The 14556-nt window shown below is 38.6% G+C and overlaps 1 protein-coding gene across 1 annotated transcript in view; it reads left to right on the top strand.

Moving 5' to 3' along the window:
• Positions 1-6263: 6263 nt before the first annotated feature.
• Positions 6264-14556, top strand: part of fbn2a (fibrillin 2a) — a 76253-nt gene continuing 67960 nt past the window's right edge. Inside the window, exons 1-5 of the mRNA XM_030767829.1 lie at positions 6264-6439; positions 7128-7210; positions 8120-8218; positions 9657-9752; positions 9928-10023. Coding sequence (XP_030623689.1) covers positions 6264-6439; positions 7128-7210; positions 8120-8218; positions 9657-9752; positions 9928-10023 — 550 coding nt within the window. The remainder of the gene's footprint in view (positions 6440-7127; positions 7211-8119; positions 8219-9656; positions 9753-9927; positions 10024-14556) is intronic.

The raw sequence follows: 14556 nt of genomic DNA on the forward strand, positions 1-14556 counted from the left end.
GTCAGTGTGACATTTGATGAGTTTTTACTCACCTAACACTCTTGTTTAACCCTTTACGCCTAACCCCAAAGGCATTAGCAGGGCTCAGCATTAGTTGATGCATCAACTAATGAGGTATTAAGCACTCCAAATTCACAAACGTCCTCATGGGACTCCCTAGATGTGAGCTTCAGTGTGTCCAACAGACAAGGAATTTATGTTATGGACATCCAATACCAAAATAGTAAAAATAACCAAAGTCTCTTGTGTTTATAGAAAGGGCTGCTCCTACACCAGTATCTCTTACGTGAACAGAAAAGAAATGGGGGGAAAGGGGCCGAGACAACACCAAAAAAAAAAAAGCCTTTACCCTCTCAAAAGTCTTGAGACAAAATTCAGACAAGACAAATTAAAGAAACATTTTACAGCAGCATCAACAAAATACTAAATACTGGAATATCTCTCGTGAGAATAGAATTGCATCCTTCCAGTGAAGCTCCTGACATACAATAAGCCCAACTTCCGATTAAGACTCTTTATGTTGGTGTTTCCTTTATTTTGGCAATGACACGCAGCTATACTGTCAAGCGGTCTGTCAAACAGATGTCTAAAATTAGCTGCCAAGTTGACATCCCAGTCACCACCCATAAGGCAATAATACTTTTCTGTGTGGAGCACTGTCTATTCCTCCAGCCTTACAGGCACCCACTTTTCAAACAGCTGCTTTGACTCAAACAGAACAGGCCTGGGTCACGTCCAAACAGAGAGTGAACCAGCAATTCACCAGTTCACCAGGTTCAAAGCCTGAGGCTGATCGCTGGCAGTGAGCTGAGGCAGAAGTCGTGAGTGCTTGGTGACATATTAGGCACATTTGACATTAAGGTCAATTTTTCTCTTAGCTGGAAATCATCCCAAAAATAAAATATCACAGAAGCCCATGTGAGCCTATGTCTCTATGAAGGACGAGTGGAGTAAATGGAGGGGTTGCTGGAGGAGAGGAATCAAATGAAAAAAAAAATAGTTAAATGGTAATAAAAAAATAACAGTCTAATGCTCCTATTTTGGGATAATTGTACTGATGTATATATGTACAGGGAGGAAAGTAGCTTATGCATAAAATTAAAGTTAAAGTATGGAATGGTCAATGGAAAAAAAGAAACCTAAATATCGGTTTCAGTGAAAGTAAAAGCTATTCCATCTCCTTCGACAAATATGAAATTTGACTTGTTGCCTTTCAAATGATACAGTTTAAAGACAAAAGTCACATTTCACTTTTCCAATTACAATGCACCAATACAAATTCCAATACACAAATTCTCACCCTCATTTTTAGCTAAGCACATGGTGTAACATACTGTTTGCCAAACAGTGTGTGGTGAAATCCATTCCAGTTAAGTTGTGGAAACCAGTACATTGTGTTTGTATTGTATCTTTTTTTGCTTTCCCATCTACATGTGTGTGACTTGTTTCCACATATTGTTACTGCACTATGCCACCAAATAAGCTATATGGTATACAAAGGTCCACTCTCATTCATTCTGTGTTACTGTCTGGATATTGTGTTCAACATCTATGTACAACACTGTGACAGCTGGTGTAATTAACAATCTCAGTGTGCAGGAACTAACACACTCACCCACATTAGGTTTTATGAAGACTATACTGTTCACACTGTCATATACTGTTTATACCATGCATACTGTCATATACTGTTTATACCGTGCATACTGTCATATACTGTTTATACCATGCATACTGTCATATACTGTTTATACCATGCATTCTGTCATATACTGTTTATACCATGCATACTGTCATATACTGTTTATACCGTGCATACTGTCATATACTGTTTATACCATGCATACTGTCATATACTGTTCACACTGTCATATACTGTTTATACCATGCATACTGTCATATACTGTTTATACCGTGCATACTGTCATATACTGTTTATACTGTTTATACTGTCATGTACTGTTTATACTGTTTATACTGTCATGTACGGTATATATCGTTTATACTGTGCATCCTGTTTACACTGTCATATACTGCTTGTACCGTGCATACTCTGTATACTATGCATACTGTTTATACTGTCATGTACTGTTTATACCGTGCATACTGTTTGTGTTTAATTGCTACTTTGTTACTCTAACGTACTATATTTGTTCTGTTGCTGCATTGCAAGCTGTTGCCCTATTTACAACTGCAAGACACTATTCATACTGTTCAATACTTTTTTATTTGTCACTTTATCGCTATTTTATCCCATTTGTTGTTCTATTTTTACTTTATTTCTATTTTTACCTTATTTATTGTTTTTTATAGCCTCAAGTGCAGGAAGTTGCAAACTTAATCTCATTGTACTTGTGCAATGACAATAAAAGATATTCTATTCTATCCTATTCTATTCATCAGTGATAAAGACTGCTCTAAAGTAATGCACACTAGAGGGAGCCAAAACATACTGCCATTATCAAACTTCCAACAACTATCTATCTAATGAAAATTTTGCATAAAGTGTGAGTAAAATATTTCAGTTTTTTGAAAAGAAAAAAAAAGTGAATGATATACACTGATAAACATTAATACCTCCTAACCACAATAAAGCAAATACACTAAATTCAATCTATAGACATAAAAAATTCTGCTGGATACAACATTGATAACAAACCTTCAATTAAGCATCTTACAGCAGTATCACCACTATCACCTAAAAGCTAAAAGACTAATAAACTGAATGTTCAATCACTCACTACCATTTAGAGCTTCCTACATACTTTGGTGCTGGCTTGAGAGTCAGTGACTAGATGTTGGTATTCTTTGAAAAGTGACTAGAGGCAAAATTTGAATTGAGCTTTATTAGCAGCAAAAGCTAAACTTTTGGATCGTAGTGGAGGAAACAGCAGACTAGTAAAAGGAATGAGGGACTGCAAAGTTGAGTCTGCAGAACCATGGGGGTCAGGGGAGGGTCCCACACTAGCACTGTTGAATGGAGGGGGACAGTAGAGAAAGAACTTGGGCAATATGCACCACAGGGAAGGCAGAATTATGCATGTGGACCAGACACCAAATCTAAGAGAGAAGAAAGGCACCAAAGCTTTTTCGCATTCAACAAGGTATCAAGTGAGAATCAAGACACCATGGCCACATGCCACTAGTTGGGGCAGCATTTAAGCTAGAATGTGAATGGTTCTTGTCTTGATGAGAAGCAGGGCATCCAGACTGTGCAAAGCTTGATAAAGGAGTTTGTGTGATAGTTCACAGCAAAGTGTACAAAGAAGCAAACAAGCAAATAACAGTGAACAATCACACTCACACAGGAGGAAAAAAAGAACATTACAAGTTGCATGGCTGTTTTTTTATGAAAGATATCACCCAGGGTAAACAAATAAAGTGACCTCTCAATACTGATTACAGCCTTTTACACAGAATTTCCCTTGCCCACAACACCATCTGAGCAGCATTTAAAGTTAAAAATGACTAATCTGCATTAACTATAAACCCAGCAATAATAACTCATTCCATCCTAATTTACAAAGCTATTGAAAATACACAATGAAGTACTCTAATAGCCCAGAGGACATTAGAAATATAATTGTTCACATTTTGTAACTGGCATTATTTCTTTAATAAGAATCCTCATAAAATTATAGCTGGCATAATACAAATTTAACTCAGTCTCCCATCCTAGCAATACAGATATTTATGGGGGTGGTAAACTCTCAGTTAGAGTCTTGCATGTATGAGGAAAGTTGAGAGTAAATACGCGTACATTCATTCAGTGTATTAAGCATACTAATTAACCTAAGCCCATCACCATGACCAAACCATCTTTAACGCTATGGGCTAAAACTAACTAATGCTACCATGCCACAAAGCACAAACAAATTACATCTAATGAATCACTAAAATGCAATAAACATACCTAATTATCCAGTTTGCCAAGGTAAAAAAAGAGGCTACCCAGTCCAATGGTGAGAGACAAATGTTTAGCAAATGGCAGTTTATTTGTCTGTTGTGAATTATATATAATCTGTCCAGCAGATTATTTCAACCTATTCTATATGATAACCTATGTTTCTGGTGTTACGTTTGAAATGTCAGAGACAGTGTCTCTGCTGAACGTACAGCTTACCTGAGAGCCGGGCTGATACATGCAACATGTGTTGTTATTACACATCGATTTGGCTCCAGTTTCTTGATACACTCTTTAAGGTAGGAGGTGCTGAACCCGCAACACCATGAATGATTCACTGTAGTATAAAGCAAAGGATGCCTTTTTTCTTTTCTTTGTGCTTTGTGCTCCTGTTGATGGATGATCTCTTAGCTGGGCACAATATAGCCCATACCTAACGACCCATCTCATGATCCCTGTCATGAGTATAGCTTTCCAGTGACCTCAAACATTTCGCAGTATTGCTTTTTGCGGCCTGAGATGACAGTGATTCCTGTGCTTCAAAATATTCAGTGGAACAAAACATCAGACAAAAAATGAGCTAATGTACTTAATTTTACAGTTTCCTGTTTTCAAGTCTGGAAAGATGGAAGCTGCCTTTTTGAAATTATTTTGTAATGTACCACGATTTGATTGAAGACTAGGAAGAAACACTTTGCGTTTGTTCATGCAAGGGAACTGTCCTTGTAACTAGAGGATTGAACCTTAAGGTTCAAACCCAAAAATGACAATTCACCAACACTCATAAGCAAGTCATTTAACCACAAGGTTGCTCCATATGTATTTGGTATAAAAAGGAATTATATTATATGATTCTGAATTAGAAGGTCTGCTAAATGAACATTATTTTAAAGGGCTATTAATTCCAGTAAGGAATTCGTGCCCCGTGGCCCCTAGTGTTCCAGCTGCATTTCCTTGATAGGACAGTCGAAGGGTGCGGAAAAAGTTGTTTTTTGCGCCAAAAGGCACTCCTGATACTTTCCGATGTGGACTTCCAACAACCCCCCCGTGCTGAGGGCAATCTAAGAGTGGACACTCTATGCCAAACGGTGCTATGTTTTCAAACATCCAACACGAAATGTTTTTTCTTTCTTTCTTTTTACTGTATGTGACCTGATAATACTATAGCATTGTTCGTATTTTTCAAATTAATGGTAACCAGTTACTGCTTTGCGAAAAAAAACCTGCAACTAACATATGAAGCTAACAGAAATACGCTCACAACTGAAATGTTTGTTGTGGGTACGTTGTCCTCTACTTTTAAAATGCTGAAATGTCAGTTACTCTGAGTATTTTCGAAACTATGCTCGTCGTCACGTTTCCATTTTACTGCAAGATTTCAGGATTTTGAGAAAAATCTCAGGCTGTACTATATGTCTTCCTTCTCCAGAAAGTAATTGAAAACATAGTTTATTTTGTTCCTGTCCAGATCGTGTCCACAAGGGGTCAGCCTACAACATACCGTTTTAGTTAAAAAGACAGCACGCGAACGGTCCTTCAACAAACCTCTTGCATTTTTTGTGGTCCCTGTCTCTACTAAATTTCTATCAGTGCTAAGAAACTATCTCAAGGCACGGAAGTAATCGCAGATCGCAGAATTGCGTACTGCTTCGTACCCTTACAACATTTCCCTGTTTCTGCCCGGTTACCTCAATGGGTCTCTGTTTTCAGGTAAATGTCCGCGTGGAATTTTTTAAGATCTCCACTTGATCATTTCTATTTATGGATTAAAAGTACAAATAATAATACAAATAATTAAAAAAACACACACACACACACACCCTCTAACTCAAAGTAATCAGTATACGTGCATTCTTAGTGACTGACATAAAATATTATCAGATCAGTTCAAATTAAGTCAGGTCTCTAGTATGAGAGAGAGTGAATTTAACAGGACATACTGGTGTAGCCTACTCTTCAGGAAAACTGAATTCTTGAAACATCACGACTCGCGCACATTCACACTGGAATCTCGCATGTCCACCGAGGGGCTGGTGCATCCTTCTGGTACGCGAGGGGTCGCAAGGACTAATTTCCTCTTTCTCAAAATCCTGAAGTGGCTCGAAGAAAGTATTTGTCATTGCACTGTGGCGTCCCGACCTTCAGCACACTTGTATTTTCTTATTGATGGAGATGTGAATTTTGTAGTCTCTTCTTCTACGTTCAGTTTTTTATTTAGGCTAATATAAATTGTAAACACAACGAAATGGTCTTATTTTAGCATACTTCGCTGGACAGGCGCTCATTTGGAATTCTAATCTACAGAGAGCCACTGAAGGGCTTCATTTAATTTGAAGTGACTTCATTTAAACTCTTCATGATGCGCAACAGGAGTCTTTGCCTCTTGGTTGGATATTGTGCTGTTTTGGGGATTTTGGTGAGTAAAGGAGCGGGACAGAGTACTGGGAATCTAGGGAATACACGGCTTCAGGTTGATGGACTGCAAAACACGGCAAATCGAGTGCGACGACGTGGAAAACAAGATGCCTTGAGTGGGTAAGAGAACCGAGCGGAAAGTTTTGATGGCATTATTGCAAAAGAATGTACTTTTCATTTAATGTTAAATTTGGTACACTGCGGTTCAATATTTCTTTTAATGAATCATACCCACGTTCATTAAAATAGTGGCAGTATGACGCCTCAGTATGCAGTTTGAATACCTTCAGTATGTGAGATAATGTGATGTCATTTGGCTGAGGACAGTAACCTGTTTATCACAGTTTATTCCTTGTTTCTCTGTAGACAGCCTAAGGAATCCTAAAAAAGGAAGATGATGTCTTAAGTGTAAACGAAGCGTAATATTTGTGTTGTTCAAGGTTGTTTAGATGACTCAGTGCAATGCTGCTTTTAATTCAGTCCCGTAGCCATGTAGGATATTGATACCTTAGCAGCGCTCCGATTCGGTAGTTTAGATACACTAGATTAAATTATAAAGCAAATTAAAGTTTCCTTTGTGTACTTTATTTTTGCTGCTGTTGGTGAATATTCACACCCTCGCCACGACTGATATCTAGCGTGAGCAGGGACATCTTTCTTGCCCTCAAGATCTTGCTGTAGTTTACTTAAGTTTTCAGAAGAATTCTGCTGTTTCAAAAATATTTCTTATTAATATGTGTCTGACATCTTCTTGTGCTTCCGTGAGAGTGCTTTGCAAGCATAGTCTTTCATAATAAATCTTTTGCAGACCTAATGTATGCGGATCTCGGTTCCATTCCTATTGCTGTCCAGGCTGGAAAACTTTGCCCGGGGGCAACCAGTGTATCGTACGTAAGTAATACGCCAGATGTTGCTGAAAGTAAACTCTCTGAGTTGGTCAGTAGGACACATGTTCCCATTTTCCTTAAACTGATAGGGTGTACTGGCTTCATTTCTCTAGCTGCACCTCAACCGCTGGATGTGTTTTTGTGTTGATGTTTTAATATAGGCTATGTATACTAATACACATTAAAAACACAAAACATATACTGTTTAAATAATATCAGTTGATACACAGAAAAGAGAGAGAGAGAGAGAGAGAGAGAGAGAGAGAGAGAGAGAGGAAAATGAGATAAATAGGTACAGCAGGAGAGGTAATTAAGTCTATCATTGAGATCATGCTGTTTCTAATTTCAGCTCTTTGGCAAGTAACTAAAGTTTTCTAAAAACAGTCTAACTTTTTGTCATCATTAAACACTGTTGTGTAAACACAACTCATCACAAGTCATCTACCAAATCCTTTTGTTATCATGATAATACCATTAAAAAAATGTGGGCAGATGAAAGACTCGATATTGAAGGTTATGCTCTCAGAAGTGTAGGTTGTACAGAGAGCCCTATTGGATATGTGTCTGAAGTCCCCCAAAGTCTTTATTTTGTTCAGTTGGTGTCTACACTGTAAGGAAAACTGCTTATTCTGTATTTCACACACACACACATACACACACACACACACACACACACACACTGGGACATACTCCCAGTTGAATAGTATTACAAAGGTCAGTCTCTCTCATGGAGTAGAATACATTTTTGCCTTTCCTTTGGTATCCAGAAATGTGTTAATTAGATGAAAAAGTCTCTATGTATTGGAAGCTGTGTTCACTAGGTTAGTGTGTCATTTTCTAACTGTCCTGTGATGTTGACCCATCTGGTCAGTTTTACACTAACACACCTTCTCTCCCACCTGTTCTCCCTTAGCCATATGCCGGAACAGCTGTGGTGATGGCTTCTGCTCCAGACCCAACATGTGTACTTGTCCCAGTGGCCAGATTGCTCCAACCTGTGGTTCCAAAACTTGTAAATGTCCACACAGTTTTTTTTATTCTTTTTTTCAAATGAGTATTGCAGCTAGAATGACACAGCATATTACTATACTGGTTAGCAGTGCTCCTCTGGTGAAGTCACTGTCTGCAGTCTTGCTCTCATGTAACATTTTTAATAGGGGTGTAACGATACGACAAAGTCACGGTTCGATTTGTACCTCGGTTTTGAAGTCACAGTTTGGTACAGTTTCGGTATGGTGAAAAAGACATGCAAAACATGAAATTTCCTTTCATTTAATATGAATATACTTGTAAACTTATAAACTTGCACAAACTTGTAAACAATGCCAAACTGGCCATAATTTCCAGTTTGTTCTCCACCCTATTTTTTCCTTGTACCGGTAATATTCACATTTGGATGATGCCGTCTCAAATGAGATCATGTTCGACGTACTGCCTGCAACATTCCCATTTTCAGTTGAACAATGCTGTCGCGCTGCCTTTGTCTTATCCACTTGCCTTTGCCCATTGCTACTGTAGTTCACTGGAAAACTGAAATGTTCCCAAACAGAAGACCTTAAGGATACGGGAGGGTCCTCAAGCTCTGGCTTTATGGTCACCATACTTACGAGACTGCATCATTGAACATGTGCTAATTCGGTTGATAAGTTACAGCTCTGTTATGGAATCAGAGAGGAAACAGAGTTTTAAATTTTAGTTTTGCATACAGAAATGTAGAAAAGAGGGAACACTGTATCTTGTCAAGTATCACTTTATTCACTGACGTTTCAGTTGACTGTCCATCAGAGCATGGAAAAAGTTATGCACGTAACGTACGTGGTTATAGCTAGACTATATTCACTCAGATCACAACACGCACCGAACCGAACATCCTTTACCAAACATGTGTACCGTTACACCCCTAACGCAAATATACAACTTGACCTAACTTTAAATAAAATAATAATTTCATGACTTGCATGTGTTATAGTGTTAACGTAATGAGAGCTGAACAGGCTAAACCTGCAGCGGTTGGCAGCGAGTAGGGGTTGGGGGTTGGAGGGGATGGGGGATCATGGTTCCATATTCCAGAGACGCGCCACGAGACTGTGGACGTTTGTATCACGGTTTCGGTCCCGGTTTCAGAACCGTTACGCCCTTAATATTTAACTATTCCTGATAACTATTCATTGTAGCTTATGTGACTATTCAGGCATTCATCAGGGTCTTGATCAGGCTGCAAATCCATAGGAGTTGCCTACTTCTGAATAAGTTTTATGTATTTGGCTGTATGTCCAGCCATAGCTGTAGAATAGCCTTACACCTCACAAATATTTTAAATCAACTGCTGTTAACCATAATTTTGAATCAAAACAAGCTTCACAGAAAACTGCTACACGTCGCTGTGAGGACTGTCACAAGGCCTGGCAGGCTCTCAGACTCTGGACTGTGTCTTTTTTTTTGTTCTTTAGCTCAGCAGTGTAACATCAGGTGCATGAACGGTGGAGCGTGTGAGGGTGACCAGTGCCAGTGTCAGAAAGGCTACACCGGGGCCTACTGTGGACAACGTAAGTATAGCATATCAAAACATCACTTAATCACTTTAAGCTTGACTGGCCCAGTTTGAGCCCGAGAAATGTGATCTTGTGCAGTGTGATATTGAAATTCTCTTAACCATGCATTTCTACCTTGTTTTTTTAATGTATTTGATTATTTGATTTCCTGTATACTTGTTTTATACAGCTATCTGTGAGAAGAAGTGTCAGAATGGTGGCCGCTGCATTGGTCCAAATCGTTGTGCGTGTGTGTATGGCTTCACAGGGCCTCAGTGTGAGAGAGGTAAGACCAACCCAGGTGGAAATTCTGGTTAACAATTATCTCAGTATGGAACAGTCGAGGCTTGCTCTCCGTCTCTCTCCTCCAAAGTCTCTCTCTCTTCCTCCTCCAAAGTCTCTCTCTCTTCCTTAAGTCACCTGGCACCTCTCCCTGCCTCTATATTTCTATGGAGGAAATGACTAAGAGTCACAGTATGTGTCGCCCTCTTCATTTTCTCTGTTTTTCCTTCATGGGTTCTTCAACATCTGCTACTATGTATGGTCTAATGTGTCACTGGATGGATTTACAGGAAGCCCAATAATCTGTCATTAGTTTGATTGAAAAATGATTTTGAAGAAAAGCCCCACATGTAAGAATCCCAAATTGCCAAATTAAATAATCTGAACTATATTGATCTAATTAAACTTTCATGACAAATTAAACAGATAGAATAGACCTGTTAAATGGGAGCTGTTAAGTGGAAGCTAATGAAATGCAAATGATTAATTCAGATTACTTTTTTGGTGGACAAGAGTTTCATGTTCAAAACATGAGTTTGTTTCCCATCAGTCCCTGCAACAATATTATCAAATGCTGCTCAGGGAGGGAGTGAGCATTAAGTTGACACTTCTGTAAAGTGAAATGCTAGAAATAACACAATCCTTTTTTCCTCCTCATGTGATATTAAAGTAAAGCAGTACATTTTATTCGGTTAGTTTGATTCGGCTTGAGTGAAGAAAACAAACAGGTAATGATGCTCCTTTCCCATTTGGCTGTTAAAAAAATCATATATTTGGAAATTCACTGTCGATACATCCATAGCCAATAGCACAAAGGTAAATCAGTGGAAGTTTTGATTGCATTTTTAGCTATTACACAGAATGAGAACATGATATAAATGAGAAAATGATCTAAAACTGTTTAATGTACTGTCAAATGATGAGGTAATTGTTAGAAAGAGCCTTTTTGTGTCAAAAGATTTAATTTTCCCATTAAAGGTAAAGTCCAAACGTCTAGTCTCAGTATATTATGCTGTAAGCTAATACCTTCAGTGATTTATTCAATTTAGTGGACATGTAGACACATCCTCGCAAATTAACTCAGTTTTACAAAGTATGCTGCTTTTTAAATCCAACCGCAGACTGGCCGATGTTGGGATGTTTGTGTGTTTAGCTAGATTCCAAGCAGACTGTAGGTCATTAAAGTAATTGTGGCTGCCTGATTCTTTTTACCAGACATAACATGTCCTGTATCTTTAATATGCTGCCTGTTGTTTTCATTAGGATGTTAGGTCAGTTTTCACTCTGCCCTTATATTTCAATGATGAGTAAAATGGATGATTGAGCTATATGATGAATACTAACATTTGCAAGGATATTGCCGTTGATAATTACAGTAGTAGGCTATTATATAGTGAATTCAGATGCTAGGGTCCGTCAAACATCATAATCATAGCCTTATTTACACTTCCTGTGACTTTTGATGTCCTAAACCGATGCCAAACATCCTCTTTTTAGCACCCCTGCCCATCCACCCACACACACATTAGGGCAGAGCTGGGTTGCATTATTCATAGGCACTGTCAGTTCCATAGCAGCAGTGTGTCAGTTCCACTACTGAGTGTCTAATGTACACAGTTCTCCAGTGTGTGTGTGTGTGTGTGTGTGTGTGTTTATATGTGTGTGATTCTGGGAAAGACATCAGAAGTGTTGAGTGAGTGAGAACAGATGTAGCTGTGCTGAACAGTGTAGAGTTTAACAGGAAATCTTCATCGTTCACACAAGTTAATATCTGACAAGGGCAAAGTAGTGCAGAACTGCTAGGTAAGGATTACCTCCTAATTAGTCACACAGGGGACTTTCAGAAAGAAATTGGTTGAATACGTCCATTAGGGCTGGGCGATATGGCCTATAAATAATATTGCGATATTTTTAGGCTATATCGCGATACATGATATATATCTCAATAGTTTGAAATCTAAAGCACTAAAGCACTTCATAAATGCTCGATTTAACCCTTTGATGCATACAATCACACCAGTATGATGATTCCAGTAGTCCCTGCTACATATGTCTGCATTAAAACGTTCTTGTTTATACTCAGTAATGGTTCCTATCGGAACAATTTAAACTTGCATGCAAAAAGGGGGAAATCACAACCAAGTTAAATTGAACAAAACAGTATTTATTCTGCATCTTCATTGCGCTACCCAAACCACTGCCAGACGATGGATCCAGTGTTGTTTCTTTTCAGAACCAGTTCATCCGCCTCCATGTTTTGTTAACCTGGTCACCTGAGAAATCGGAATATACGCACCGATTGTTCATGCCCTGAAAATCGGTTGATATATACTGAATCCTAGACAAGCTCCACCAAGCGCCTATTTAATAACCACAGTGACATTCGCCTGATAGTGCGCTTCGCGAGCCGACCGATTTTAAAAACCGGTGCCTGATATGTGTGCATGAATAATTTGGAAGAAAAAAAAAGTACAAAATGTTCTGAGCAAGGGGCAGCAGCACTGAACCACCACAGCACGCCACCATCCTGTAGAGAAATGGGCAAGTTTCGCAGACTAATGTGGTGGTTTCAACACGAGAGCCTAGTGGACCTACGGAACAATGACCCTTCGGTGGCTCAGCAATAGAGGCCGCTGCACGCTGCTCAGAACGTTGCACGTTCAGATATGTTTTATACCTTTTTTTTTTTAATAGCCACCTGCTTGGTGGCGCTTGTCCAGGATTCAGTATATGTGAACCGATTTTCCTTGTAGTTTAGTGGAAAAATTTTGCATGTCAAGTTCTAATGTGTTAATTTCACAAAATGACATGTCAGCACTGCTGGAGAAAATTGCCCTTCATTTTCTTTATTATTTGTTAATAATTAATCATTTCTTGGATGTGGTAAGAGTATGTGTCAACCCTGGCCAAAAGCATAGATGTATTTTCCCCCTAGAAGACATGTCTGTTGCTTCCATGGCAATTTGGCAAAACGTCACTGAAAGTGTTTGATTGTGTCAGCCAGCAGGGCTTCATGAAGGAGGAGACTCACAATCTGGGTCGATAATCATTGAGCAATTCAGAGTATGAAATTGGTTTATATGCTCAAAATGTCGGAGAACTGAATTAAATGCAGTTTTGCTCACATTTTTCCACTCGGGAGTAAAACTGTACTTAGAGACGTTGACAATGACATCTAAATTAACTGAAATTTAGGACATCTTATCAAGGGTCCCAAGTACTTGGAAACTGGTATAGCTGCAGTTAGAAGGCAGAAGACATTGCTTAGCCTTTCACTGGAAGTTTTTTAATCTCCAATGCAGCTGCATTACCTCCGTGCTAGAGTTGCATTGCAAAAGCTGCTGTGTTGCTTTCCCATTACTGTTTAGTGTACAGAGGTCTGCACTTTAAAAAAGCAGACATGGTGTGCCTTTGAAGAGGAAATTTTGGGGGATAGCTATTCATGACTTTTCATTGCTAATAAGAGCAGGTTATGCAAAATCATTTATGATTTTAAATGAGTACTGATAATTGCATTAGAGGAAGACAACTGTTACTCAGAAGACATTTCACATGTTGTTGTTTTTTTTATTGTATTTTACATCATGGCCATTGATGTCAGCCAGACCTTTAGGCCACCATGCACTCTGTACTGCCACCAGATTAGCTGTTCAAAAAACATTGTTGGCATTACTTAAGCAGGTGCTTTAGCAGCTAACTGTGTTAATGGATCAGAGGTAAAAGGAGTATATCATGTATATCATCATTATGTGCATCATCCATACATTCATTTGCAGTGAAATGCGACTTTGTTCTTGCAGTATTGCATTGCTATCTTAGTTACAGTTAGTTACAGTTGCTATCTTAGTTACAGTGTACTCTGTGTGATGTATCTGGTGGATTTTTCCAGCATATGCACCACACTGTACTCACAGTCAGTACAGAAAAAACACTAAAGAACCTTGCTACTGCTTAATGCCCATTGAAATGTTAAAAAGTGAATAATAAAGATTGAAAAGGTAGTAGTAAATTTTCTATAAATCTTCATAAATGATATACCATTTACTAAGGTCACAATTTGGTGCTTATTATCTAACCTGTTAACTATTCATAACAACAGTCTATAGAATTATTAACTGAACTTACATAGCAGCTGTAAAGGAGATAAACACTTAGAGAAGAGTAAGCTGTTTGCCTGCTGAGGTAGTGGCTGGCTTTTCCATAATTGTTATCTCTCTCTCTCTCTCTCTCTCTCTCTTTCTCTCCCCCTCTTTCTGCCTCGATTGCGCACACACACACACACAACAGTGAATTTTACTAAGTGAATTCTAAGATACTACTACTAATACTACTAACTACGTGTAACTACTAGTTACCTATCTCGACAAGTTCGCTAAACTCATCTGGCAACACAACAGTTGCTGACATTTTGACATACTGTTGCTGAGAGAATCTGAGAAAAATAAAAGGAAAAACAATCTACACGACATGGCAAAAGAAAAAAAAACAGCTTTTCCTACATGGCGCCATGGGGGCTGCAACTACTCCTCTGTTGCAT

This window comes from Chanos chanos, chromosome 3 (assembly GCF_902362185.1).
Source record: "Chanos chanos chromosome 3, fChaCha1.1, whole genome shotgun sequence".
Classification (NCBI taxonomy): Eukaryota; Metazoa; Chordata; class Actinopteri; order Gonorynchiformes; family Chanidae; genus Chanos; species Chanos chanos.